This window comes from Hippoglossus stenolepis, chromosome 3 (genome assembly GCF_022539355.2).
Source record: "Hippoglossus stenolepis isolate QCI-W04-F060 chromosome 3, HSTE1.2, whole genome shotgun sequence".
Lineage (NCBI taxonomy): Eukaryota > Metazoa > Chordata > Actinopteri > Pleuronectiformes > Pleuronectidae > Hippoglossus > Hippoglossus stenolepis.
The window spans coordinates 17,125,641-17,152,368 of record NC_061485.1 but is presented as its reverse complement, the minus strand read 5'-3'; the positions used below and the strand labels follow the sequence as shown (position 1 = coordinate 17,152,368).

The 26,728-nt window shown below is 42.6% G+C and overlaps 2 protein-coding genes across 3 annotated transcripts; both read right to left on the bottom strand.

Annotated features, from left to right (window-relative positions):
• Nucleotides 1–275: 275 nt before the first annotated feature.
• esyt1b (extended synaptotagmin-like protein 1b) lies at nt 276–21,394 on the bottom strand. The gene is made up of 52 exons (XM_035150762.2): nt 20,734–21,394; nt 19,197–19,238; nt 18,096–18,230; nt 17,915–17,988; nt 17,229–17,301; nt 17,006–17,095; nt 16,773–16,828; nt 16,511–16,631; nt 16,241–16,417; nt 15,936–16,018; nt 15,685–15,733; nt 14,984–15,073; nt 14,761–14,856; nt 13,436–13,507; nt 13,252–13,338; nt 12,987–13,136; nt 12,758–12,871; nt 12,498–12,674; nt 12,271–12,356; nt 12,140–12,188; nt 11,456–11,545; nt 11,276–11,371; nt 11,112–11,183; nt 10,899–10,985; nt 10,661–10,807; nt 10,201–10,307; nt 9,935–10,112; nt 9,645–9,821; nt 9,467–9,549; nt 9,170–9,218; nt 8,991–9,080; nt 8,711–8,806; nt 8,394–8,465; nt 8,008–8,094; nt 7,775–7,921; nt 7,496–7,632; nt 6,765–6,885; nt 6,595–6,683; nt 5,934–6,057; nt 5,174–5,350; nt 4,991–5,073; nt 4,652–4,700; nt 4,471–4,560; nt 4,225–4,320; nt 4,058–4,129; nt 3,876–3,962; nt 3,628–3,774; nt 3,376–3,518; nt 2,466–2,597; nt 2,247–2,349; nt 1,845–1,894; nt 276–1,059 (listed from the first exon to the last, which is right to left on the bottom strand). Exons 1-52 carry the CDS (start codon nt 21,091–21,093, stop codon nt 1,032–1,034), a joined length of 5,487 nt encoding a protein of 1,828 aa, XP_035006653.2. The 5' UTR covers nt 21,094–21,394; the 3' UTR covers nt 276–1,031.
• A 1,567-nt stretch (nt 21,395–22,961) lies between these two features.
• Nucleotides 22,962–26,681, bottom strand: zc3h10 (zinc finger CCCH-type containing 10). 2 transcript variants are annotated; one of them, XM_035150774.2, is made up of 3 exons: nt 26,516–26,681; nt 24,888–26,150; nt 22,962–23,903 (listed from the first exon to the last, which is right to left on the bottom strand). In XM_035150774.2, the coding sequence occupies exons 2-3, from the start codon at nt 26,007–26,009 to the stop codon at nt 23,385–23,387; spliced, it is 1,641 nt and encodes a 546-aa protein (XP_035006665.1). In that variant the 5' UTR covers nt 26,010–26,150; nt 26,516–26,681; the 3' UTR covers nt 22,962–23,384. The 2 variants fall into 2 exon arrangements, with proteins under 2 accessions (XP_035006665.1, XP_035006674.1); XM_035150783.2 differs by having other exon boundaries at nt 24,888–26,070.
• Between the last annotated feature and the right edge of the window lie 47 nt (nt 26,682–26,728).

The following is a 26,728-nucleotide window of genomic DNA, read 5'->3' as shown; positions in this document are numbered from 1 at the left end:
AGAGCTTGACTTGTTGTCAATGGCCTCAATAAACTAAAACTAGCATTGATGTCTTTGATAAAGACCACACGATGAGACTGCAGGAAACCACAGAATCTGAAACAACAAAATCACAGCTTCTGGTTCATCGGTAACAGGAAAAATGGAACTGACAGTGCTCAGCGAGAGATTTTTTGCACCTAATACTGTTGTGGAAGTGGGAAGTCTTGAAAACCTAAAATAAAACAGTTTTCTAAATTCAACCCCCCTATAAAATCATTGCACAACACCATGAGTGGAGATGTGCAAAATCTGTTTATTTTTCATCTTTCAACACACAGTATCTGATCCATGATCTTAGCAAATATACATAAAATCAAATACAGCACAATTTGATTGTAACACAGGTGCAATGTAACAGATGTCTTGTAGAAAAGAAAAACACACACAATTGCTTTCAAAAGCAAATTCAAGCACAAATGTAGCAAAGCATCGAAAAATATATATTAAACCCGATGTAAACCTGTCGTTTCAAATACTGAAAAAGCAGTAGCATCCATGTGCAACACATAACAAAGCTCTAAAAATGGTACTGCTCTTCTACTAAGATACTCACACATTCTTGCAGCAATAAAAATAGCAAAAACAAAAACATGACTCAATTCTTTCTGTCCCTTTACATCTTCCCTCTGCTCCACTCAATCTTTCAAACTATTAATTCTTCATATAGTCAAGTAACCTTCATTCCAAAAAAACATGCACTTTAACCTCATCTCCGCTACTTCAGCCGATTATCTTTGTATCGATGTGTGTGAAGACGTATCTTTGGTGAGAGTATTGATGTATGTGAATATGCAGTGCACTCCACTTGTATATTATACAGCATGTTGATACACAAAGAGCTGGGTGGATGCACGTAAGGCTAACACGGTGGCGCTGTATGCAGAGAGGTGTGAAGGAGAAGGCATCAGTGTGAGTTGCAGCACTGGCACAATGCCAAGTTGAGTGATGACATCATCGTCATCATCGTACGTCATCAGCAAGCGGGGCGACTATTCAGCGTCATCTTTCAGAGTGAACCTAGAATAAAGACAGCGACAGTCGGTCAATGAAAAACAAGTAATGATGATCCTCAAACGAAGGAAAAAGAAAACAAGTGCACAGTTAAATTATATCATAGACGCAGCGGCTCAGCGCTCCCTGATGTGTGTGTAGGACTGTGTGTATGAATGGATGTTTTTTGTAGGTGCTGCACAGCAAATTAATGCAATGTCTTGCAATGACAGTAAAGCTTTCGGATTCTGATACTCCATTCCAGAATGCTTCCATTCACTCCAGCGTCCATTTTTTCTGCTGTACACACATACCTGCAAACTTAATATGTTTATTTTCTGGAGTTTGTCTTTCACATATGAAGAACGCAGCAGATTGTTTGAGTCAGACTCTTTCACAACAACATGATAATATCCAGAACATCCAGGTGAGGGCTGGTGTCTGGTTAGAGCATGCAGGAAGCAGGGCATTGCATAACAAACTGTTTTTTGACAATGGCAATGGGCCATCGCTAAAAGCTCTCGAGTATCGTTTTCTCTCCAAGACGACATCTTTGTCTACATCCTCTACGTGTTTGACTCCTCTTTACCCTGAGATATTTGTATTCTCCCGACATTTTCCAAAGGCTGGCAGGAAAAGCCCCTATGTTGAATTAATGACACCCTCTGTCTCTTTGTAGGCAGGGAAGTGTTTTCGTTTACAGAAGTCATGTCCATCAACAGATGGTCAGTGTTGGTTGTTTACTATTGTTACTAAATAGATAGAGAATAGATTTTGAAATGGAGTCTGATCGCTCCGTCCACTCTACTCACCATTCTGTGACGCCAGGAATCAGGTCAACTTCAGCCAACTCGATCTGCACCTGGAGAACAGGAATGACACAATGTTAACATGTATTTAGTGCCCTCTTAAAATTATTCAACAAGCTTCACATTGAAGGAATCTGAAAAGGCAGGGATACACTTAGAGCGTCCTGCAAGGCCTGACATGGACAAGTGTGGATTTCAACACATTTTCCCAATCTGTGTGTTTTTCTGGACTGGTTACTTGTGTATTTACCTCTGAACTACAAACAAATGACTACTGGAAAAACATATTAGATCTGTCAGAGTGTGTGGGATGCACTACTTTTTAAAAAGTTGAAGTACAAGACCTCCTGTGGGTCCCATGCCACATTAAGGGGGGGTGTAAACACTGTAGAGTCTCAGACTGACCTGTCCAATCACATCACGGCTCCTGAACGAGGCCGAGTTATTTTTCACTGACACACTGAGGCACCTGAATCTCGTCTCATCCATCGGCAGATCATACTCAAACCTTAAAGAGAATGCCGAAGATGATTAGACGTGAATACTGAAGCTAACAAGGATCATCACAGATTATAAAAAAACATTGAGTATAAATACAATGCAGTCAGTCAGTTAGCTGATTACCTCTCCTTGTATTCTGGTTGCACGTCTCTTTTCTTCACTGCTGTCTTCCTCTTGGTGGCCTTGCTTTTGTCTGGCAGCAGCATGAGGGAGACGTAGCTGTCGACACCATCCTTCGTCTGAGGCGTCAGACCTCTGCACACAGTCATATAGATTATCTTAAGTATATCATCTTAAATCATTTTTCAAAGCATATTCAAAACATACCAGCACATTAGAGCAGTATAATACCTCTGTAGAATAAATACAGAGCAATGTGCAAATTATGCATTTCTCATTTTCTCCACTTGAGGTTTTATCTTGTTTTACTTAATATACATGAAACAAAACACGTACATACACAAAAACATACAACACACATCACACCCATCTTCAAATGAGCTCAGACTACCTCAGCACCAGTCAATCAGCACAACAGCAGATAACACACTAAAGTTACCACTCCTACCACTACTATGAAAATCTTAATAATCAAAAGTATAATAATTATATCATCCACCATAGCAGAAGTGGTAATAGCACCAATAACCACAATAACATCAACAATAGTGGCAGCAGAGGAGCAGTGGCAATGATTCTCAAACAGAAATTAGAAATACATTTAATAGATATAATCAAGGAAGTGAAGGAAGGAATGCCAGAGGGCTCATTCCATCTATTGGCAGGTTGAGGCTTTCAAGGATTCCCAGGGTTCCCAGGTCGGGTTTTATCAACTATGTCCTCACTTTGTAAGTTCTTCTTCTAGAATAGTTTTATATATACAGTATTTAAGCAAACAGTTTTCTATATTACTATAAACACATCATGGTTTCCATCAGAGAATGTTGAATCGATTTCTTACATGTATTAATATTCTGAGTGTAAGTTACTTATATAACTGGAGTAAACAAGCACAGTATTTTAGGAAACACACCTGCAAGCATGGACGACAACGATGAGCTTCCTGTCCTGTGAGGAGTACGACAGCGACAACTTCACCTGCCCAACTCCAGAGCCCGAGGCGGCACAGGGCAGAGTCCCTGCACTGATCATATCCCCCATCTTGGAATCCAGAATCTACGGAAAACAGATTCAGCGTGGCATCACAGATATCTTTGTTTTTTAGCAATAAAATACAACATTTGAATACTTGCATATGTGAGCGCAGATGTGTCTGCATTCTCACCTTGAGTTCAGCCCTCAGAAGGATTTGACTCTCAGGTGCGGCTCCATCCAGATGGAGCCACTGGTCCAGGACCAGATGTGGCTCTGCAAGAAGCTCCTTCATGGTAACAACCAGCGATCCCATTGGCTGGTCCCAGCCACTGGACAGCTGCAATGCAAGCAAGAGAAATAATGACAGTTTCATTTAACGTTTGTGCAAACAGCAGATTTGCTCTCTTCAAAACAAACAAATGTTTAGAAATGTCTTGCCTTTACAACGAGCATCTGATGTTTAGGGTCACGGACCAGGAAGTAGAAAGACTCGCTCCACTCAGGACTGGTGCTGCGGTCACACAGCTTATCAGAGGCGATGAAAAGATAAGATAGCATCACTACATTTCAAACTTAATCAATTGGACTGAGTGTAGAGGACTGTGTGTGAGGACTCTCACTTTGGTTTTGTACGTTGTTTCACCCAGAACGAGCTCAGCACCCGCTTTGGGCTCCTTTCCACTTTTCTTCAACTGATCAGGCAGAGAGAGGCACTCAGGTTTTAGTACATGACGTCTGATTTCCGTTAACTATTAAACAGCATGTGGATAAACTGCAGGAAACTTACAGGTAATGATTGTGCTCTCTCCATGTGGACAAAGAGCAGAGCAGCAGAGGGCACAGCTTTGTTCTGAAAAGACTGGAGAGTTTGAAGCTGCAGGACCTGCGACATGGAGAACAGCCGATTAGGCCTAGAAATAATGTTGTGATGAGAATAATGCTCCCTGCTCTCCTGGGTACACTTCAATAATCTGGATAGGCAGAGGTTAAAACTGGTGGCAGATACAACTGCAAACAAGGATTATTGACTAACCTGGTCAAGTGTGACTGAATGTGAAACTGTAGGAACCCACTCCAGTATCAGGTGAACCCGCCCAGACTTCACATCGTTCAGCGTGTACCACTGCAACAGAGGCAAAGAGGAACGGACACGTTAAATGAGGAAATTAAACGATTCACATGCTGTGAAATCTGATTATGAGTTAAAAACCAACCTGATCAGTGTACTGCGATCTGATGACCTCGTTCAGCTTTATACTAAATCTGTGAATAAGAAAACAGGGAATATTTAAAATAGGATTTCAATTTCAATGTCTTGTTTCCAGATGACTGACACTAAGGTTTATTTTAACACTTAAATAATGAAAACAGCAGAAACACAACAAAATATGAGTTTTAAAACAAGAATATGTCCCAGTTTGCAAGTCCTCCATGAACCAGTTTCAGTGAAAACAGTTTTTAGATCAATGAACAATGGATCCTACATATTTTAATCTTGGGTTCAAATATATGTTACTGATTAACCAACAGTAAGCAGGGTTCAGGACACACACCTGCCCAGGAAGTCATCAGAATCTAGATCTTTATCAAACGCTTCAAACTTGATCTCCTGGACGCTGTTCCTGCTCACCACCGTCTGTTCAAAACAAACGAAAGGCCACAGTAAAAAAACGTAATACTGAACATACAATGAAACACAGACTATGTTGAGTATTTAAAATTAGAACACTTCTTACCTCATACATTTCATTCCACGTTGGGTTAAGATTCTCTTTTATAACGTGACTCTTAAAGCTTACGCCACCTATGTTGATTTTGACGTAGGGGTCACTCTTGCCCTTCACCATGCCCCCCATCATGTTGTCCTTTGCCACCAGCTTCTGGGCCTCCAGCAGGTGAATCCTCAGCACCCCCTGCAGGATGAACATTGTAATTGACTTCAAAAAATACAGGAAGTGTTGGAGCTTTTAACGTGTGGCTATTATAAACAGGACACCACAGAGGGCAAGAATATGAGTGGAGAAAAGCATTTATTCTTTATGTCATGATTTAAGATCTTTCTCTTTATATGCAATTCAACCTTTGTGGCCAAAATCACGGACATTCTTAATCTCCAAATATTTTCAGGAGCACCTGGTTGTTTCTTCTCGAACAGAGGCTTATTGAAAATATTTCACTACATCTACAGTAGTCGATTTTTAAATAGATATTACTGCTGCCACTGTAATAAGTGAATTAACCCTGATAAGATAGATGCATTTCCTTCAATGCTGTTTATCAAAATAAATGATGTTGTTTCCTGTAGTAAATGTCCCTTCTTCAAACTACACAGACAGTTTTATTCTAATGCATTTGTCCAGAAGAGGTGATTTCAGCTTCTTCTGCAGCAGAAATTTGCATTATATTTAAGACAAGAAGAAATGGGGCATAACAATTGATGGGACACAACTCCCATTAGGTGCTTGGTGGAAGCTTAACTTTCAGATCTAAACCCACCTCCTCCCCAAAGTCCTTGCTGGGGCTGGTGTGCGCTGGAAGAGTTTCTTTAAGCTCTGCTGGACCCAGGGTTTCAGCAGGAAGACCAGTCACCGTGGCGAAAGCAAGGCTGTCTGGACCAGCACTACACACACACACACACACACACACACACACACACACACACACACACACACACACACACACACACACACACACACACACACACACACACACACACACACACACACACACACACACACACACACACACAAAAGTCATGATTCTTTGTGGTGAAGTGATTGATCACTATTCTACAACTGCTCTATAATTTATACTGCTTTTTTAAATAATGATTAAAGATTCAGTGTGTGTGATTTAATGACATCTAGTGGTGAAGATGCAGATTGCCGCCAACTGAATACCCCCTCACCTCTCCAATCCATGTGACCTTCAAGTAAGATACAATTTTTTTTTAAAGTTTACTTTTAGAGCCAGTGTTTGATTTGTCACTTCTGACCTACTGTTAGAAACAGGGCAGTGCGACATGACGGACTCCTGATGTAAATATAAAGTGCTCATTCTGAGGTAACAAAAACACGATGAGAATTACTTTCAGCTGATCACCAACAGATCCCTCTAAACCCTACACACTGGACCTGTAAGACAACGTGGAGCTCACCCCTTTGTTTGCTGTGGTTCAAAGTCTCCTTTCAGTGATGTGTCTGATTGTGAGGGACGCTCCTCCCAATCTGTTGGTTCTCTCTCCAGCTGAGCAAAATCAAATCAAGGTTATCAAGGTGAGAAGAGACAAAACACAATAACAACTGACTGATATGTGATGAAACTCACAGCAGCAGCAGAAGGGAATGTTTCAGGTGCAGTGTAAACGGCAGCTGGTTCAACAGGAGCCGCAGCAGCACGTGTTTCTGCTGCCTCGGGTTGTTTGGGCTGTTTGGATACAGCAACAGACCTGAACACACACACACACACACACACACATATATATATATAGCTGTCACAAAACACCAGGCAATCCATTGCAATTTCCTGGCACAGCACATTTTTAAGGGAGTACATTTCCTGACAAAATCCACCTTCCCATTGCTACACTAACTCACAGACACAGCAGTTTTCATGTTCTCATGTTCATTATTACGTTCATGTTTTCGCCTGCGTTTGTTTGTCTGTCTGTCCGTCTAATTGTTAGCAGGATTACACAAAAACTACTAAATAGATTACCATGGAACTTAGTGGAAGGATGCAGTATGGGTCAGTGGAGAACCCACTGGGATCTGGATCAGTCGGGGGATCCAGATGTTTTTTTTCACTTTCTTTAACATTGCGATTTTAGGGGACTGATGTTTATGAGTGTGTACAATTTGGTGCAGATCCAAAGTGAAATTTAAAAGTGGTTTCATAAGGGGACTGTTGGGCCTTGGTGGAGGTATGAACTCTACCGGGTGTCATTCTGGTTGCTTGTTTGTTTCAAATGTGTATTTATTTGCTAACTCATAGAATAGAACATATGCGTGAGACATATTTGAATAGGCACATGACATCATATCAACCCAAACACTCACTCATGTGTTGGACGCTCTGGGATTTCTTCCTCTTCCCTTGCTGCTCTGAATGCCTTGTCAGAGCCGGTGGCCATCTTTTCTTTCTCTGAACTAGTCACAGAGGGCTGTGGAACCTCAGTCATCCTTGAGTTCAGGATCTGTCAATGACACATTTCTGTTTGGTTATTCTGTGTATCAGAGACAATGGCAGCAATACCATGCGTCTGTGTGTGTGTGTGTGTGTGTGTGTGTGTGTGTGTGTGTGTGTGTGTGTGTGTGTGTGTGTGTATTTTCTCTCACCTTGAGTTCAGCCCTAAGTAGAATCTCACTTTCAGGTAAAGCTCCATCCAGATGCATCCACTGGTCCAGGACCAGCTGTGGCTTGGTGAGCAGCTCTCTGACAGTAACAACCAGAGATCCCATTGGCTGGTCCCACGCACTTGACAACTACCAGTGATCAGGGCACATTCATAAAGTCAGTCAGAGATTAAGCTCTATTTTACAGCAGGCTTTATATAGTGTGTATTACTCACCTTCACTATGAGCATCTCCTTTTCAGGGTCCCGCACCAAAAAGTAGAATGCCTCACTCCACTGAGGAGATGAGGAGCGATCACAAACCTTCAAACAGAAGAAAAGGAGCAAATATAAAAATCATATATATACAGCACTTCAAGTTGTGTCTTCCTTGTGGGTTCAACTGAAACACCTTAATTGTAGCATTGTAAGCACTGCTTACAAAGCTTCTGTCTTTTTTGTCAGTCGTTAGGCTGGGAGGAGCCAAAGTTATGATTTTTTAAATTCCACACATAGTAGCTTTTAGTTATTTACTCTGCAAAATTGTTAGTCATTTACCAACACAATTGTTTAGTTACTTGTGTGTGTTTGTGTGTTTCATGTGTTTATTATCAGAGTCATACCTTGGTTTTGTAGGTTGTGTTTCCAAATACAAGCTCGGCCCCAGCCTTGGGCTCCTTTCCACTTTTCTTGAACTGGACACAGAAATACGTAACACTTAACATTTGATGAATAGATTCAGTTGATTCTATTCATTTCTTCTAAAAAATATTCTTAACTTGCTATGCCAACAACTTATAAAACTAATTCTTAAGAGTGTGAAGTAATTTTCCACTTTATTCCAGTTGAGCATCTCTTCAGCAGCACATGTTTTCCAACAATGACTTGCTATACCTCAGAGGCAGCACACTAACTGGATACAAAATGACAAGGTACTCACAGGCAATGAGTGTGCTCTGTCCACATAGACAAAGAGCAGAGCTGCAGAGGAAACAGCCTTGTTCTGGTAAGACTGGAGAGACTGGAGCTGCATCATCTGCAGCAGAGAATTAACATCAAGAAAAACATTACAGTGATTCATTACAGTGGGGATGTGCACATTGAGCAGATGAACCTATTTGGTTGAGAGAGGAACAGCCCGCAAAAAATGATGAAGAATAAAATATGAGCATGATTGACAGAAGTAACCTGAACAAATAACATAAAAATGTTGCACTAACTTGCTCCAGGTTGTTATTAGAGGACACTGCTGCAACCCACTCCAATATGAGGCGAACCCGTCCAGACTTCACGTCACTCAGCATGTACCACTGAGGCAGAGATGTAAAGTACATTTACTGAGTCACAGCCTGTGATTACACCAGAGGAACACATATTCATACACAGTTATTATTCTCACCTGGTCTATGTACTGGGAACGGATGATGTCTGCGACACTGATTTTGAATCTGTTCGAAATGAAGAATAAAATGCACATGTGTGAAGTACAGCTTAGTCACAAAAAATGTGGACAAAAATACTAATTCTAAAGTATGAATATTTCCTGATGCTGTTACAGTATTTGTTTTGGACTATAATAATACATTATTGAAAATATTCAATTCTTATTTTTGTTTTCTCAAAATACAGCACATCATAATATACAAGTGATACCAGTAACTGCTGTACAGCTGGAAACCTCCACATTTGCCCTCACCTGCCCAGGAAGTCATCTTTGTCCATGTCTTTGTCGTATAGTTCCACTTGCACCTCCTGTCCAGACTGGGGCCTCAGCACCACCTGTGGCAACAGAGGACGGTCGCTCCTGGTTATCAGTGTCATCTCCATTTCAATCAGCTCATGAGAATTCAAATTGTCCAGTCGCCTCTACACACCTCATACATTTCACTCCAGACTGGGTTGAGATTCTCCTTGATCACGTTACTCTTAAACGCGGCGTCTCCAACACTGATCTTTGCATAGGGGTCACTCTTGCCCTTTACCATACCGCCCATCATACTGTCTTTGGAAACCAGACTCTGGGCCTCCAGCAGGATGATTCTCAGCAGCCCCTATAAGAAGAGACCATTTAACTATATAAATAGATCATGTACTTTATCAAACGTGATGGTGTTACATCCTCCTGCTCGTATCTGGTGCTGTAGATCACTATTACGCAATGTACCTCACTGGCAAAGCTGAGGTCTGGAGAAGTGTGGGGAGGTTGTGCCATGGCAGGTCTCGATGGTTCTTCCACCTTCTCTTCGATCACCTCAGCTGCTGTTTCCTTTACGTCAACGTCTTCGTGTGAAGTGACTGAAGAGACAATGGTCTCCACAGGAGGAGTGTCCACTGAACTGGACCTTAAATGTAGTAATGAGGGAAATTTAAGAGAGAATCGAGAAATGGTGAGATGGATGGACGGATGGACGGATGGACGGATGGTCTCACCTCAGCACTGTCTCTATCTCAGGTTTTCGCTGAGCAGGGGAGGGGTCTGAGGCCGAAGTGAACTTGGCTTTATCAGTGGCACCAGGACATTTGGTGGGAATCAGCATCTGTAGTTCAATAGGATATTAATTATTTCACTTTGTTAATCAGCTTTGTAACAGTCCTGACTGTAAATATCAATATCAGTAGATCAAGTACAAAATCAGAGAACTGACTCTAAAGCCACAGACTCCAAAGATACAGACATACACATGAGAAAGAAACAAAGAGAAATATTATATGGAGTTACATGGAGCTAAACAAATACAAAGATAAAGATGTTACAATTACATAGAGAGCAAAATAAACTGTACAAATTACTGTAAGGGATAAAGATATGAAGAAAAAGAAACTTAAGCACACACACCAACTATCTAGCATGAAACATACAGAGAAAATGAAAAGACTTGAGTTCTCCCACCTTAAGTTCAGCCCTTAGAAGAACCCGACTCTCTGGTGAGGCTCCATCCAGATTGAACCACTGGTCCAGGACCAGCTCTGGTTCAGAGAGCAGCTCTTTAATAGGAACCACCAGGGAACCAATGGGCAGGTTCCAGCTGTGAGAGAACTGGAGAAACATAACAAAGTGGGAGTGTTTGTAATCAGACATTCAATATTTGCATCTATGGTGTGTTGAATACGCAGTGAAGCCGTCCCACCTTGATTACAAGAACATCTTTTCTGGGATCTGGAACCAGGTAACAGAATGCCTCATTCCACTGCGGGGATGTGCTGCGCTCACATACCTTTAGAACAGATGCAAGTGTCAGAAAAAAGGGAGAACCTTCAAACTCAGTATTATCTGAATGAGGTCTGGAATTTCCCTTTGGGATTCACTGAAGTGCTCCGTCTATCTATTTTTGGTGTCTTACTGTCGTTTTGCGAGACATTTGTCCAAGAGTCAGGTCTGCTCCCACTTTAGGATCTTTTCCGCTCTTCTTCACCTGCAAAGAGATAGAACAGACAATTATGTTCTTTGTGGTTTTACTGCTTTAACCCTGCATTTAATCCTTTACGGCAATATCTAAGGCCTCACCGGTAAACCATCTGCTTGCTCGATATACACAAACAGAAGGCCTGCCGAGGGAACGGCTTTGTTCTGGTAGGACTGTCTGGAACGGAACTGAAGAACCTGACGACACAGGGAAGAGAAGAGTGAATGTGAATCGAGCTAAACACAAAGCATCCGTCAATGACTTGATCTGAAAGTACTGACCTGGTCCAACCTGTCGGACTCTGAGGATGTTGGCACCCATTCCAGCACCAGGTGAAGTCGACCAGATTTCACATCACTGAGAGTGTACCACTGAGAAATAAAGAGAAACCGTGTTAATGTAGCTTATCAAGTTTCTGCAGGTTTCAACAAGTTCAATTTGAGACCTTTTTGAAGAAGTAGGCACATAGAGAAGAACCCTCGATATGCTCATCACAAACTACAGGGAGAGACAGTATGTGTCCACGTTGGTCATGTTAGCAGTTTTATTCCCCCGTGCTTATGTACATGTATGTATCATTACGAGAGAACTGCAACATAGAAGAAATATAGAATCTCTGCATATTACCAAAACATTTTTATATTTAAAAAAATCATTTAAAAGTGCAACAGAAGCTAAGTTAAATGAATGTGAACATAATAAAGACCTACCTGAATGTATTTAAGAGCTAGAAGATAATATGTTAACATATTCAAGACTTTTAAAGGCCTGAATTCAGATCATTGAATTTAACAAATTTATTCCACAGAAATCTCTGTGCTTATTCTTTCCCCCTTTTTCTAGAACTCGAAATGTCTCTGACCAATCTTTGTTTACTTTTGGTTCAATGTCCACTTGCTGTGCTGCTCTTCCCTCGTTCTAACCACATGACTAAAACCATCAACGGTGTGTTTGAAGTATCTCACCTGATCAGTGTACTGGGAATCAATGATGTCCTTCAGACTAATCTTCAACCTGTGTGTCAAGACATATGACATATGAATGCATCTTCCTGAATCTAATTAACGCATGTGATACATAAATAATACGCAGCTACCTTCCCATGAAGTCGTCCTTCATGTCCATGTCTTTATCAAACATTTCCACAAGCAGGTCCTGGCCTGGCAGTTGTGTTAGAATCACCTGAAGGGAGAACACAGTCACAATCTTTCAAACCAAAGTATACAACACATTTTTAAATGCATGCAAACACTTAAAAAATCCCAGCAATCAACATGAAGTAGAGCGAAAACTATTTTCTTTCCATGACTTCCTGTTATTTACCTCGTACATCTCATTCCATGTGGGGTTAAGGTTGCCCTTGATAACATGACTCGTGAATGTTTCGCCCCCAACATTGATCTTGACGTAAGGATCACTTTTCCCTTTCACCATTCCTCCCATCAGGTTGTCTTTCGGAACAAGATTCTGACCTGCCAACAGGTGAATCCTGAGCACTCCCTGAAAAAAATGACAAACTTAAAAATATGTATACGTGCAATAGACTGTTCTAACATGTTAATATATAGAGTCTCATCTGTTACCTCAGTGGCAAAGCTCGGATGAGGGGAGCTATGTTGTGGCAGCTGTTTGGAAAGTCCAGCTGCCAGATCAGATGACACATCTGCTCCAATACGTTCCTCATCTAACCACAGGACCTATTGTACAGTGGAAAAAATAAGAGATAAAGTGTGACCAAAATCACAGAATTCATTTCCAGTTGTGACCCCAGTACACACTTCTACTTTGTGCTTTGGTCTATTTGTGATTTACCCTGAGAACTGTATTGATATAGATGCGACTGGCTGATCCAGAATTGTCCAACTGGAACCACTGGTCCAGAGAAAGATTGGCGTTGGACAGCAAACGGGACAAAGGGATAGTCAGACTCCCCAAGGTCTGTACACGGTCGGCGTCCTTCACCTGGTGCATTATAAATGAAGAGAAAAACCAAAATAAGACGACAACTAGTATGTCTATCAGAATGCCTGACTTAAAAGTTTATTGCAGATCAGCTAATGAGTTTATGAGGTGTTACCTGAATGTCTATGTCCTGTTTGAGTGGATTGTGGATGAAGAAGGTAAACGCTTCCTCCCAATCTGGATTAACAGTTGTGTAACAAGTCTAAAGGCAGGAATAGACAGTAGGAGGAATTAGACGTTCAAGATTCACATTAAATCAAAATAAAAACAGCACAATTGTTTTTTCTCATTAGAAATACCTTGCTCTCTCTCGTGACATCCTCCACAGACAACTGCACCATGGGATTGGGCTCTTTATTTCCCTTCTTCATCTAAAAGATGCACAGTATTAGACATAGAAATGTTCCTATGCAGTTACCAGCATCTGATATTCCTCTGATATTGATATATACTGATATAGTTCGCACATCTATGTATCAATCCAATACCACATCTTTAAAGTAATTTCTTTTTTTCACTCAGATAAAACTGCAGATTTGTTTGCCAGGAAATCTCTTCTTGTTTGCTGCTTCAAATCGGCAGTTGCACTGTACTGCCACAGGAGTAGGCAGTGTAGCATTAGCCAGAGCTAACTATAATGTCAGCAAGTAAAAAGGTGACAAGTACCATATGCAATACTACCCCATATGCAAGGGGTGGCACTAGTGTGTAGCCAATTTATTCCTAGATTTATTTAGTGTAAGTTGCTGTTACTCTGTTTCATACTGTTACTGTACTGTTTCAAAATTAAAAGGTCTTTAATGTCTATTAACTGTGGCTTAACTTTAACAGCTATTTAAAGGAAGTCATTATTATGTATTCCTGGATTTGTTTATTTGTGTTTTTTTCCAGTTCTGACTGTAAAACTAGAAAATAAAATACATCCTATGACATTAATTCTCCTGGGCCAGGCCATACAACAATGATAGCAATCATCACTTCCATACAGGGCTAGTAGCATAGAGCTGTTAAAATGCATTATATAGGTTTTTTGATGCACTTGTATCTGATTGATACTCGGTATTGGCTGATATGTCCAGGTATCAGAATCTGTATCTAAAAGGGGAAAATGGTACCAGAACATCTCTTATTAGACAAATATGAAAACACAGTGAGGCATGTGAACAAAGACTTCTTCTGTGACCAGGAGCAGAGCTAAAAAAACTCATCAGCCATACTGACAACACATGGTTTATGTGAATAATAGTGTTTCACAGGCTGCCATAGCAACAGCAGAAATAATAAGAGCCCCGTGCGGCTTGGCATAATCAGGAAGTAGAGATTTGCACCGAGAGAAACCACAAAGACTGAGCTTCATTCCGAGGATTCAGTCAATGCTTTTGCCTTTAGTATGAGATATGAATGCAGAAATGAGCACAGCAGGAACAATGTGTTCGACAGTCCTGGATAAAGTTAGCCACACTCCGCACTGCACTGGAGGGAACAGGGTTAGAGGACAAGGCAACAACAATGTGGAATGTTTAACAGATGGCAGTTACTGCTCTGCTTCAAGTGTGACCACACACAGGAAGCCGCTCAGAGCTGAGCACGAACACGGTGGCACACACAGAGACATTTGACTCACAGGAAGTGCCTCAGCCTTGTCCAGATACACAACCAAGATGGCAGAAGACGGTGGATCGGCAGTCTTACTAGTCACACTCTCGTTTCTCTTTAGGATCTGGGAGGGAATTGAACAGAGGTAGACAATAATAGAGGGCTGAGGGGCACACAAAAACCCACTAAGGGTACCAAGGGTAATCACCTAAGGGGAATGTGCAGTATCAGCGGAAATACGTGACTCAAACCTGCTCTAGTCGTTCGCTGCTGGGCAACAAGGTCAACCACTCCAATCGGAAATGAACCCGTCCTGAAGGAGTGTCCTTCAGAGTGAACCACTGGGGAAACAGCCACAGACACACATTCACAATCCACACAGTAAATTCAGCGTGGCACAGCGAAAAAAACACTTTCAGTCACTCATCATTTCAGTAATGGGAACACATTTTTGGAATTCTTACCGACAGAAATAAAAAAACTAACTAATCTGAAAATATTTTATCGAGAGGCTGAAACAAAACCAAACCTGCAATCAGTGTTCATGCAGCTGTGCTCATGTTTTATGATTTTGTAATTTGATATAATTACTTTGCTCATTTGATCATGTCCCTTTCTCTCTGTGTGTGTGTGTGTGTGTGTGTGTGTGTGTGTGTGTGTGTGTGTGTGTGTGTGTGTGTGTGTGTGTGTGTGTGTGTGTGTGTGTGTGTGTGTGTGTGTGTCAGATTAACTTATATTTATATTATAACAATGCATTGTGATCTTTCTACATAAGAAAAGCCTAACAAGGGACAGGGATTGCAAATTAGCCTCGGCTAGAAATCATGTTTATCATGTACCTGCCATCTGTTACTATGTTTCTCTGTATTAAATGAACTAATAATAAATAAACTTCAAGACTTTGCTTATACAAAAGAATAGTGTAAACGATATGAAAACATTCTTTACTCACATCATCGACAAATATGGATTTCTTCACAATCCCCAAATCCAGTTTGGCCCTGTGTGAAGGAGGATTGTAAGGCAGAATTACTAAAAGACAAATGTTCTGCTGTAGATAAAATGATCATAGCATACATTTTCATAAAATTATTTGATTGTTACAATACTAAACGTTTCCCCATTGACCATGAAAAGTGGCATGAATGTGGCAATGTCAGATTCAACATCGGCACACAGAAGACATGAACGATGTATATGTACCTGCCCAGGAAATCATCCTGGTCTGGGTCTTTGTCATATACCTCCACCTCCAACTCTTGACCAGGCACTTCATGGACAATAACCTGATGCACCAGACACACATAAGGACATGAAGACGCACAGAATGGACTGTGTGGATGCTGGCTACGGGCTAATGAATGTAAATGAACAGTCTCAAATACAGAACAAGGTGAAATGACACATGAAATCCATGAAAAACTAAGAATATTTCCACCCCTGTGTGCGCAGAATAATAACAACACAGATTCCAGCCTTTCCAAATTAAAACTCTTCATACTCCTTACCTCATACATTTCCCCCCACTTGGGAGAGTCTGTGTTGTCAACGTGATGGGATGTAAAGGTCTGAGGGCCGACCCTCAATATGGCGTAAGGGTCAGACAAGCCGGCCATGACCCCTTTCACGTAGTTGTCCTTTGCTGCTAGTTTCTGTGCCTCCACTAGGTGGATGCGTACCACACCCTGAGAAAGAAAAAGAGGGTGTAAAGTACAATATATTGGTGTATGCTGAAATGTGAAATAATAACTATCTGCAGGTCCATGTTCAGGCTTTACCCTTGGCAGGGGAGAGCGTAGTTGGGCCACATGCAGGCCAGGAACCAGGGGGACAACCAGGCGGTTTGGCAAAACCAAGAAGGAGGCAATGGCATCCATAATCATGCTGTCTGACATGACACTGAGACCAAGGAGGAAGTAGTGTCAATGAAAACTGCCTGCATATTTTATTCATCCCTGTGTAATACAATCCACAGGGAAATCAAATATTTACTGTTACTAATGTGTAAACCTAAGTAACGTTTTTTTCAGCATGACTCACTTCAGTCCAGGGACGTCCAACAGATTAGTCATTCCCGTCCAATTAATGTCCAGTTTCTAGGAAGAGATTTAGACAGAAGAATTGACCCTGCAGCAAATCAATCAGGACTGATAAGAAATCAATAGCAGGAAATGTATATGAGGCTAAACTGAGATATGTGATGGTGACAGGAATCTGGGTTTAAGGCCACAACAAGAAAAGTACAGATAGAGGTGATTGTAAAATGGACTTACGGGCCTGCGGATGAAAAACATGGTGACGGCGCCCACTATGGGCACATCTCCAATCAGCGGCTCCAGAATCACCCTCATCATCCCACTAAGCTAGAGACGGAGAAGATGCTTTTGAAATGTCTTCTAAATATTAATGAATGCATTGCAGTAAACCCATGAGCTTTATGTGGACATCTTCTTAAATAATAATACAAAAATATATTTACAGCTCAATAAGACATACCTGTATTCCTTTGACTCCAGCATTGCAGAAGTATCTTTTCACCTCAACATTGATCTCCACATTACCAACATAGCTGAAGATAAAAGAAGCAAAGTGTCACGTATAGCAAAACCTCCTGGAAGCTGTAATACAGGAGAGACGGCGACTCAGGGCCTGTTCAGACCTGATATTATCATCCACCCTGAGAGATCCGATCACAAGTGGTCAGCTCTAAGAACGTGTGGTTTTAAAATCGACCTGAATGTGTCTCCAGGATCTCACTTCCCCACTCTATATGTAAATAAGCATGTATTTCATTTGTGTACATAAGGAACAAATAATGTTGTTTTAACCCAGTCTGATTTTACAGATGTGTCCATTGTCCAAGGGTATTTGTGTGTGTGTGTGTGTGTGTGTGTGTGTGTGTGTGTGTGTGTGTGTGTGTGTGTGTGTGTGTATGTGCAAGAAAGCAAGTGAGAGAGCGATTGTAGAGAGAGAGAGAAGTCAGGAGGGAATGAACAAAGAAAGATTTTACCATAAAGACAGATTTCCCCAATTTAAGAAAAGTATCAAACATATTGTGTTGGTCAGTCTTGATATTTTGGAAGTAACCACACAAAAAATGATATTGATTAATTGGGAGACTGTAGCAGGTTCAGTTCTGACTGGGGTCTAACAAACACAAAGAGCAATGCATGAACCTTCACCTGATATACAGATCTAGCAGGACTTGTCCCTTGTCGTTCTCTGTGTGCGCCTTGATCCCTACAACCTTCATGGCCTGCAGAAAACAGAGAGAACATTTGTTTGCACATTATGTGCTGTGAAGAACGTGCAGCATTTGTGTGAATCTTTTAACGCTGCCTCATATTATAGTAAAGCTCTCACCTTGTCTCCCATGTCCACTTTTGTGAAGCTGAGGGTCTGGAGGTGGGAGCTTGAAGCTCGGATGGATGGAGCGATGGTTTCCACCAGCAGCTTCTCCAGGTACTGGCCGACGAAAGGCCACACCTGCTGCAGCACCTGGTCAGGTCGCCAAGCACAAGGTTGTAAGAGAGAAGATATATAATATACATCCCAGACGTTTTCAACCAGTAAGTAATCTTAGTAATTTTAGCCATGTACATTGCAACAAAACTATTTGTCAGATGCTTTGGCCTCCACAGGCAATAACTGAGGAATGAACAGAGACAGCTGTGGCCAGTTGAGTTCCCTCAGCTGTTTGTCTTCTTATGTGCAAATGTGTGTGCAAAATATTAATGTTGCTATATGAATGAAGCTGCTATGTTCCATTTCTACAGGGGATAGAACAAAGCAGGGGCAGTGTTTAGTTGGGTGCTTGTGTGACTGTGGAAAAAATAAAAAAGCAGGGTCGGTTACTGTCTGGCATAAGCAGAGAGTGAGTCATCAGCCGCCTGCTCCTGAGGAGGACGAAGCCTGAGCAACATTGGAATCTGATGAACTTCCCCTCCAGGGAAAAGTCTCCAACCTCTGCTTTGTCTGCTCAGATCTCGTGGTCCTGTCACCACGAAAACTTATATTTCTGAATCTCTACATCACCCTTGTCTGTCTGAGAGAGCGAGAAAGTTGGAGGCAGGAACAATAGCTGCAGTTTTTATTTAGTTTTACAGGGACTGGGCAGCTCCTCCCCCTTCCTGTGTGCTAGCCTGTAATGAAATGGAAATGTTGAGAGGGCGCCCTGGCACTGGGCCTTCTCTCTGCAGCACAGACAGAATGGCTACACTAATCGGGGGGGGTTGGGCCTTTTTTCTGGGAATGTGGAAGCAACAGAGGCAATGCTACCCTCAGCTAGCATCAGCTATTAACCAAACACACACTACCTAGTGTCATTCAGCACGACAGCTGAGCTATTGAAACGGCAGACGTGTGTCTGTGCTATTGGCTTAACAAAGGAGGGATAAACATTATCTTTGTGTAACGTCATTGGCTAAAAGGATGAAGTGAAATAGGAAACCGATGATAGTTTACCTTATTCAGCCACTCAACCTTCTCAACGTCTGGGAAGTTGACCTACAGGAACAGGAAGACATACAAAGACGATACATCATTAAGAATAAACACTTTCAGGAAATGATTCAGCGATGGCTGATGCACATCTGGAAAGTCATCAATAGCCCATTGCCTTGTGCACCAGGTGTAAATATTTAAAGAAAAGCAGTGCAGCATCTGTCATTTTAAACATCTCTTTGAATGATGTAGGTGCTATTACATTGTTTATCTTTGCAAGTCACTTCTCCAGTATGAGTGCTTCCAATCTCTTTTTATATTTTATTCATAATCCTAACAGAGGCCATTTGTTGTGCAGTACTGGACAACAACATGGAGAGGACCCATTTTTAATAATTGAATGAGTGTGCATGCTGTCTGGTTATGTAAGCAATTACTGAAACAACACAGGAACCTTGTTTGGGTGTGGCCAGATACACTGAGTCAAAACAGACCCATGTGGGTTCCAGCATTTCCATGTTTGGTGCGTGTCTTACTAATTTTCCAGCGACCTTTAATTAAAACTGCACAAAGAATTTGATGCTTTAAGTGTCCCTGAACTGCTCCAATTTACCTTTAGAGAAGTTTAGTCACAAAATACACACTCACACTCACGTATTAGAGGAAATCATGGGAGAACAAAGTACTATGTGACAAAAAGGAACTACTACATGTGTGCACGTTTGAATGAGGACCTAAACTCCAGCAGGAACAGCATTTCTAAAAGACCTGAGGAGCAGAGTCTGAATCTCACTGTATACGGGGATGTTATTTAAGGATGTTAATGTTTTCTCTGGAGACCCTGGACAATTATGTGAAACCATAGCAGCTAAAAATAGCTGAGTTACTGGAAATCATTCTTTATCACAGTGGTTCTCAATTGGGGGCCCTTGGATCGCCAGGGGTCTATGGCCCTTTGCCTGCGGGTCTATGGAATATTTCCAGATTCTTCTATTGAAATGATCAAGATTAAGAGTGGGACGATATATCATCTTCCAATGCACTTTACCTCTGAAGGGGCATTTTGTCTACTTCTTCAGTTAGATAGATATCAAGATGCATTGTTATATTATTGTCTTTCAATATATCAATTATTGCAGAATAGCTGTATCGTAATAACATCTTGATCGCGGGCCATGTATTGTATCATATCATGAGTTACCCGGCCATTTCCACTTCTGTGATGACAAGGTGAAAATATTTGAGATGCATGTTTAATATCTTTCCAAGAAATTTCTATTATGTTGTTCTTACACACAACTAAGTGTAAGAACAACAAGTTATGTCTAATTATTCCAAGGGACGTACATTAGGGGGGTCCCTGGATTGTTTTCTATCTCCTGGGGGCCCTTGGCTGAGAATCCATTGGGAACCTATGGTTGATCAGACCCTGCACATGTGTCTGTGACGCTGTAGTTTAAGGGGGTTTATGTGCTGTGGGGTTAGGCCGCGGTGGGCTCAGGGTGGTGGCCGGGCTGTCAGGTTAAAAACACTCTCTTGTTGTGTGCTCGTGTCTCACCCACGCAGGGAGGTCCCTCTTGATCCTCGACACTTTCATGGACGTGTACTCCTGCTCGTGGTCCTGCAGCTGGATGGCGCACTTCAGGCGCGCCTCCTTGGCCTCCCGGGCGTGCTTCCACCCGGTGTAGACCATCATGCCGAACACCAGCAGGCTGGTGCTGACCCGGTAGTACCCGGCCAGGTAGACGGGCAGCAGGGCCCCGAGACATTTCCCGAAGGTCCAGAGAACCGCGACGGCGCTGATCCCCTTCGAAGCCGGAGCGTCGAGCGTGGCAACCGTGGTCGCCGCCTTCTCCTCGGTGTCGCTCGGGCACTCGGCGCCCTTGGGTTCGCTCGACTCCGGTTTGTCGCTTTGCATTGTGGAATAAAACAAGAAACCCCTAAACCTAACGAGAGCGCTTCTGTCTTATTGCGAATCCGGACTTTTAAAAGCGCGTTAAACGGACTTTACGCTCACTCCACCGTCACATCCCTGACGTCCTCCACCCACCGTAGGAACACGAGTTCTCCCGGTAACTCAGATCGCCGCCCCCCCGAGTCGCATCTTCTTCTAACGGGGTTTAAACGTGGTTTTATTGTTGTTGTGAGTTGCGGTAGTTTTCACAGACTGACCCCAGCTCCAGTCTCCTCAGCCTGTCCCGTTATCTGATGAGAACACGCCCACTGCCACTAAAATAGCTGCATCTTTGACTCTTTCACTGCTGAGGCAAGTCATCCAATAACCTGAGACGATACACTGCAGCATGACTGTACTCTGATGTTCCACTGCGAGGGGGTTTTATAGGCTGGATGTTGTTTAACTAAGCATTCATCATGTGGATTCATCATGTGGATTCATCATGCATTCTCTGCAAGAAATACATTTGCTCCTGAACATTTCTAACCCTGTCCTCTGCAAACTCCCCCATACATAACCTACTTCTACCACACCATACCATCAAAATGTTGTTCAGAGCAACTTCTGCTGTGATCTTTCACTCATTCAAAATGACTGTGGAAAGTGTTCAACTCAAAACCCCAAATTAGTAAAAACGGCATCAAGAAATCTTATCTTTCTCTGTTACGAAAGTGATACAAAAAACTCCTGGATCCTTGTCAAACTTGAATTGGTTCTTTCTTGGTGCTCGACACGTCCTTCCACCAAGTTCCGTGGGAGTTTCTTCTGCAGTTTTTGCATGATCCTGCAGACAAAGAAACAAACACATGGAGAGGGCTGCAAACTCCCCCTCAGGTAGCCATGGCAGGGTGACCAACACTTCTCACAGTGGGAAAACTGGAGCATTTCACATTTTTTGCAATAAAATATTTTACTCTGCTCCTTTAAATGTATTCTTCTTCATACTTTGTGGTAAAAACGCAAAGTCACTTTTAAAAGTCCCAAAACCCCCTTAAATATTATTCAACTTTTTTGATATCTTAAACTGTTTTTGAAATAATTGTAGATTAAATTTTATGCTTTTTTCTCTCATATTTTGTTTTAATAAGGAATCACCTGCTCTGCTTTTCAACAAATATTTGTACTTCTTTTCTCTCCCACATCTTTCACTTCACATACACAATTTGTGGATAATTTTTGAAAAAAAAAAGTGTGCTCTTTCACAGTGTGCTTATTGACGCAAGCCAGCAACCATATTTTCTTAAGTTCTGCAAATTCAATTCATGCTCAGCTGTCTCAAGCAAAGCTTTCATGCATTTTCAACATGATTCAACAAAGCACTACAGCGTTCACACTGCAATTTAAGAACTTTCAACTTCAAATGTGAATGTCATTGTCTATCAAAAAGTACATTTACCTGTCTGGTGGTGCGCAGAACAGCTTTATTCGGATGAGAAAATACTGTGATATAGACATATAGCTACTGCTTGGTCAATATTTTTCTGCTGCCTCAGTCGACTTTAAAACAGCAGACTGTGCACTCTCCTCAGTCCCTTAATCCGGTGTGAGCACACAGGCTCCTGCAGGACGAAATGATTCCCAGTGCTTGTGACAGACAAACACCAAATGCTCCACTTGTTTGAAGAGTCACACGGATGTGAAGCTACTGTAGAGACAGGTGATTATATTCAAGTTTACACAATGTGACCCCACCCAAACAGCTCAAGCCATGGGACGCTAACGTGAGCATTTACCACTACAAATCTGTCTCAGCATGACTTCACTTGTCCGTGTTTATATCACTGTGAACAGAACAAGTCAGCCGTAAACAAGGGAGAGATATCACAAGATTCATTTTTGTCTTTTTTTTTTATTTGCAAAGTACCAAACTTAATTTGTACAAGAGCAAACCACAAAAATATGGACACAAACTAATTGGAAAGTCTCCATGGATGGCAGAGCAGTCTTGCAGAAATGCTTCAAACACTATGGATAACCTCACATGTTAAGTGCCTATGTTTGAAAAAAAAAAAATTCCTTTACACCGACTCATGCCAGAGTTCACAGGTCAGTCAGTCTGTATGAAACATGTCCCTGCAGTGCCATAGGACAGAGTGAGGGAGGCTGAACAGGGAAGTCTTTATCCTGTCCTCTGGTGGAGAAAAGCGGAACCTTTTCTTTTCACTGTTCTGTCATTAGTCTTGAACTTCTGTGATAAAAATCCTCATGCTACAGTCTGACTTGTGTGTATTGCAGTCTTGTCCATAAACCAGTTAGTGAGGGAGAGTGGTGATCCTCATGCTTTGACTTACGATGGGATACGACACCATCGGGCTGGTGGCATGACTCATGGTAATGCAGGGCAGAGGCTGCGTCATAGACATAGACACGGCCACTGGTGCCACAGATACAGCCACCGGAGCCATGGAAACAGGCGGTGCCATTCCTTGGGCAATGGTCTGTGCAAGGGCAGCCGCGAGGGGGGTGATGTCGGCGTTGAGGTGGGGTAGAGGAGCTGTAGGTTGGGCTGAATTGGTTTGGGACACTGCAGGGACCCCGGTGGAAGCCACCAGGTCCTGCTGTGTGACAGGCCGAGGCTGCATCCCAGCGCTGCTCAGGGTGGTGTGAGTCTGAGCAATGCTGTGATTGTAGGAACTCACTGAACCCACAGGGGGAACCAAAGACTGCTCAGTGGGTACAGGAGTGGAGGAGAGCGTCATCACCTTGGCCTGGTTCCGGAACTGGGCGTTCTGATCCAGAAGAACCTCATTTGTGGCGATGAGATTTGAAACCTGAGAAACACACAAGAGATGGGTTAGCAGAGAAAAAAAAATAATTTGACAGGCAGCCATCATTTCGAAACCTTTTTAAAGAATTGACAGTCCACCGCCATGTTTTGTTTGTTTTTTCCCCCCTCCAGTTTCCAACAGTCTTTTATTCCTTTTGTGAGTGTGGAAATATATTCACCTCTGCAACTTAGCTGTTTCTTGAACTTAAACAGGTGTGAAATAGCTTGTTAAGGCTGATTACTACTCCAACATAAATCCATCAGAAGGGGGAAAAGTGTCTCTATGAAGTAAGGTGATGCTCATCTCTGATTAAAACATAGTTGATCATCTTCCAGGCACAAACTCCAGAGTAGACAAACATCATCCAAACTCAACATCTCCTCTCTTAAGTTTGAATATATTACATACAATTCATTACAACAATGATCTTTCAGCTGCCATCTCTGCACAACAACTCTCCAACCACTACGTTAAATTTTGTTTTGTCTATCATTAAAACTTTCTTCCAGTTCTCAAAAGCAGTTTGTTTACATTCTTACACTTTGTTATTGAAGAAGTGACTGACGCTGCCCTATTTCAGCAATCAGTGTTTTCTTATGTCATTAAAAGTTTGTAATATTCAGGAAAAACATACATTTTCATGTATTATTATTAGGTCACAAACTAATGTTTAATGGACTTAATTACTTAACAACATACGGTGTTTAAAGTATCAGTTAACATTTGATCTACTACTAAGACATCATACAGTTAAATAAGCCTATTATTAAGCAACACACTGTATTAGATGTTAAAAAAAGATAAATCCTACAAGAAAATACCGTCCAAAAGTATTTTTATAAATACAAACATGTTTACATCTGACTGCTGTACAAATATTTCAGTACATAAGCTGCTATTGATGTGGGAAATGCTGTATAAGAGAGCTACACATTTCATTTTGTCCAAGGTCTGAATAATGCTGGTTTATTCATCTGTCATTCTAACCTGCTTCTTTAAGTCTTCCACTCTCTTCCTCAGCAACAAGTTTTCTTCCTCCAGGAACCTGTACTCAAGAGGACGTGGCGGCAAGGCGGCTTGGATCCCCAGCTCATAGTGTCCACCTATGGTCCCGTCTGCCAGGCGCAGCCCCTCCAACCGCCGCCTCTTCAGCTGAAGAGCAGTGTGGTCCATTGAAGCCTCCAGGGAGCCAGCGTCAAACAGCCCATTCTCAAGCAGAGGATCATACAACGAGCATGTACCCCTGTCATACCGCCGCTGTCCTGCGGAAGTTATCGACAGACAACCACTCATCCCACCTACACCTACTCCCCCAACTCCTGAGATACCTGGGTCTCTGCAACCCCCCAAGCTGGGACATCCTATCCCCATCATGTTACTCACACCTCCGCCTCCCACAAGTCCTTGCATTCCTCCGCAGGTGACTCCTCCTCCAACACCTATCCCTCCCCCTGCAGTCACCATTCCACTGACACCTGGCCCCATAACACCCCCCACTCCAACCCTGGAAGTCTCATATTCATAGTCTTTTTTGACATGGCGAAATTTACATTTGTTGCCCCTCTGGCACTCTCCAGTCAGGAAGTCCCTGCAGATAGGGACCTCCCCACGGCTATGGGGGAGATCCATGGGGGACAGGCCCAGTCGTGCTGCGACTTTTCCTCTTAGCCTGAGAGGCAGCTCTCCTGATTTCTTGTAATAGTCCTCGTCCTCTTTAGATCCATGGACAAAGCGGCAGTTGGCGCGCATACACTCCTTATTCTGGTGGTCATGACAAAAGATGAACTCATTCTTCTGAACTCCCAGGTCTGGTACCTCATTGAAGTCTGGGTGTTTGAAGCGGCAGCGTTTCCCCCTCTTGCAGACATTGCGTATGAAGTCCCTGCAGACACCATCCGCCAGGCCTGCACCTTGGCCTCCACCTGCCCCGTTCCCACAACCGTTTCCAAGCGCGCCTCCACCCCCCATGCTCCCAGAACCAGAGACGTTGCTTCCAATGCTTCCTCCTGAGCCCCCTCTGCCCTCTCCAGAGCCCCCTGGCAGACCGGACCCTTCCTCACTTAGACTACCACCACCACCTGACCGGTAGGAGCTGTCCCGGTCAGGCATGTTGCTCGGCCCAGCTCGAGGAGAAAGTAGCACTCATGTGTCTGAAGGGGGCTGACGTGACCTGGGAAACATTCACACACACAGGCAGAGAAATCATGCATGTTTTTATCCTTGTGGTAGTGAAATCTGCAATTCAATGTCCTGCAGGAGAAACAAAAACACAAAGCCAAGGTGAAACACATGTTAGTGAAATACATGACAGATATGACAGATGCCAGCGACGTTACGTTAAACATGAAACGTACAGGGTCACAGTGTTTACGTGTGACAACAGCTGCTGATGTTGTTGTTAGCGGAGAACAAACAGCAGGCAATGTTTTGATAAAATAACTATAATATTCACAACGCATGACATTTAAAATGCACACACGCGTTGACTGAGGGGAACTTAAGCCCACATTGTTGTACCATGCTCCTAAATAATCGCCCGTCGGACTCTGGAGCTTAGCTAACACCAGCTAGCAAAGGTGACTTAGCTCGCTGGCTAAATGCTAACGTTGTCTCACCAACAGAAACCAGGAGCAGGATCCAGCCGAGCGACGGAACACCTCGTTCCGATTCACTGAAGTGTCGACAGATATTTCTGCCTACGACATCAAACCAGGCCCGTGTTATTAATGTCGGGCCCCCCCCCCGGTGATGTTTACCCTATGTGTTTACCACATTTCCTCATCTACCTCTCACCACCGACGAAGAAGAACGCGCTCTTCTTCTTTCGC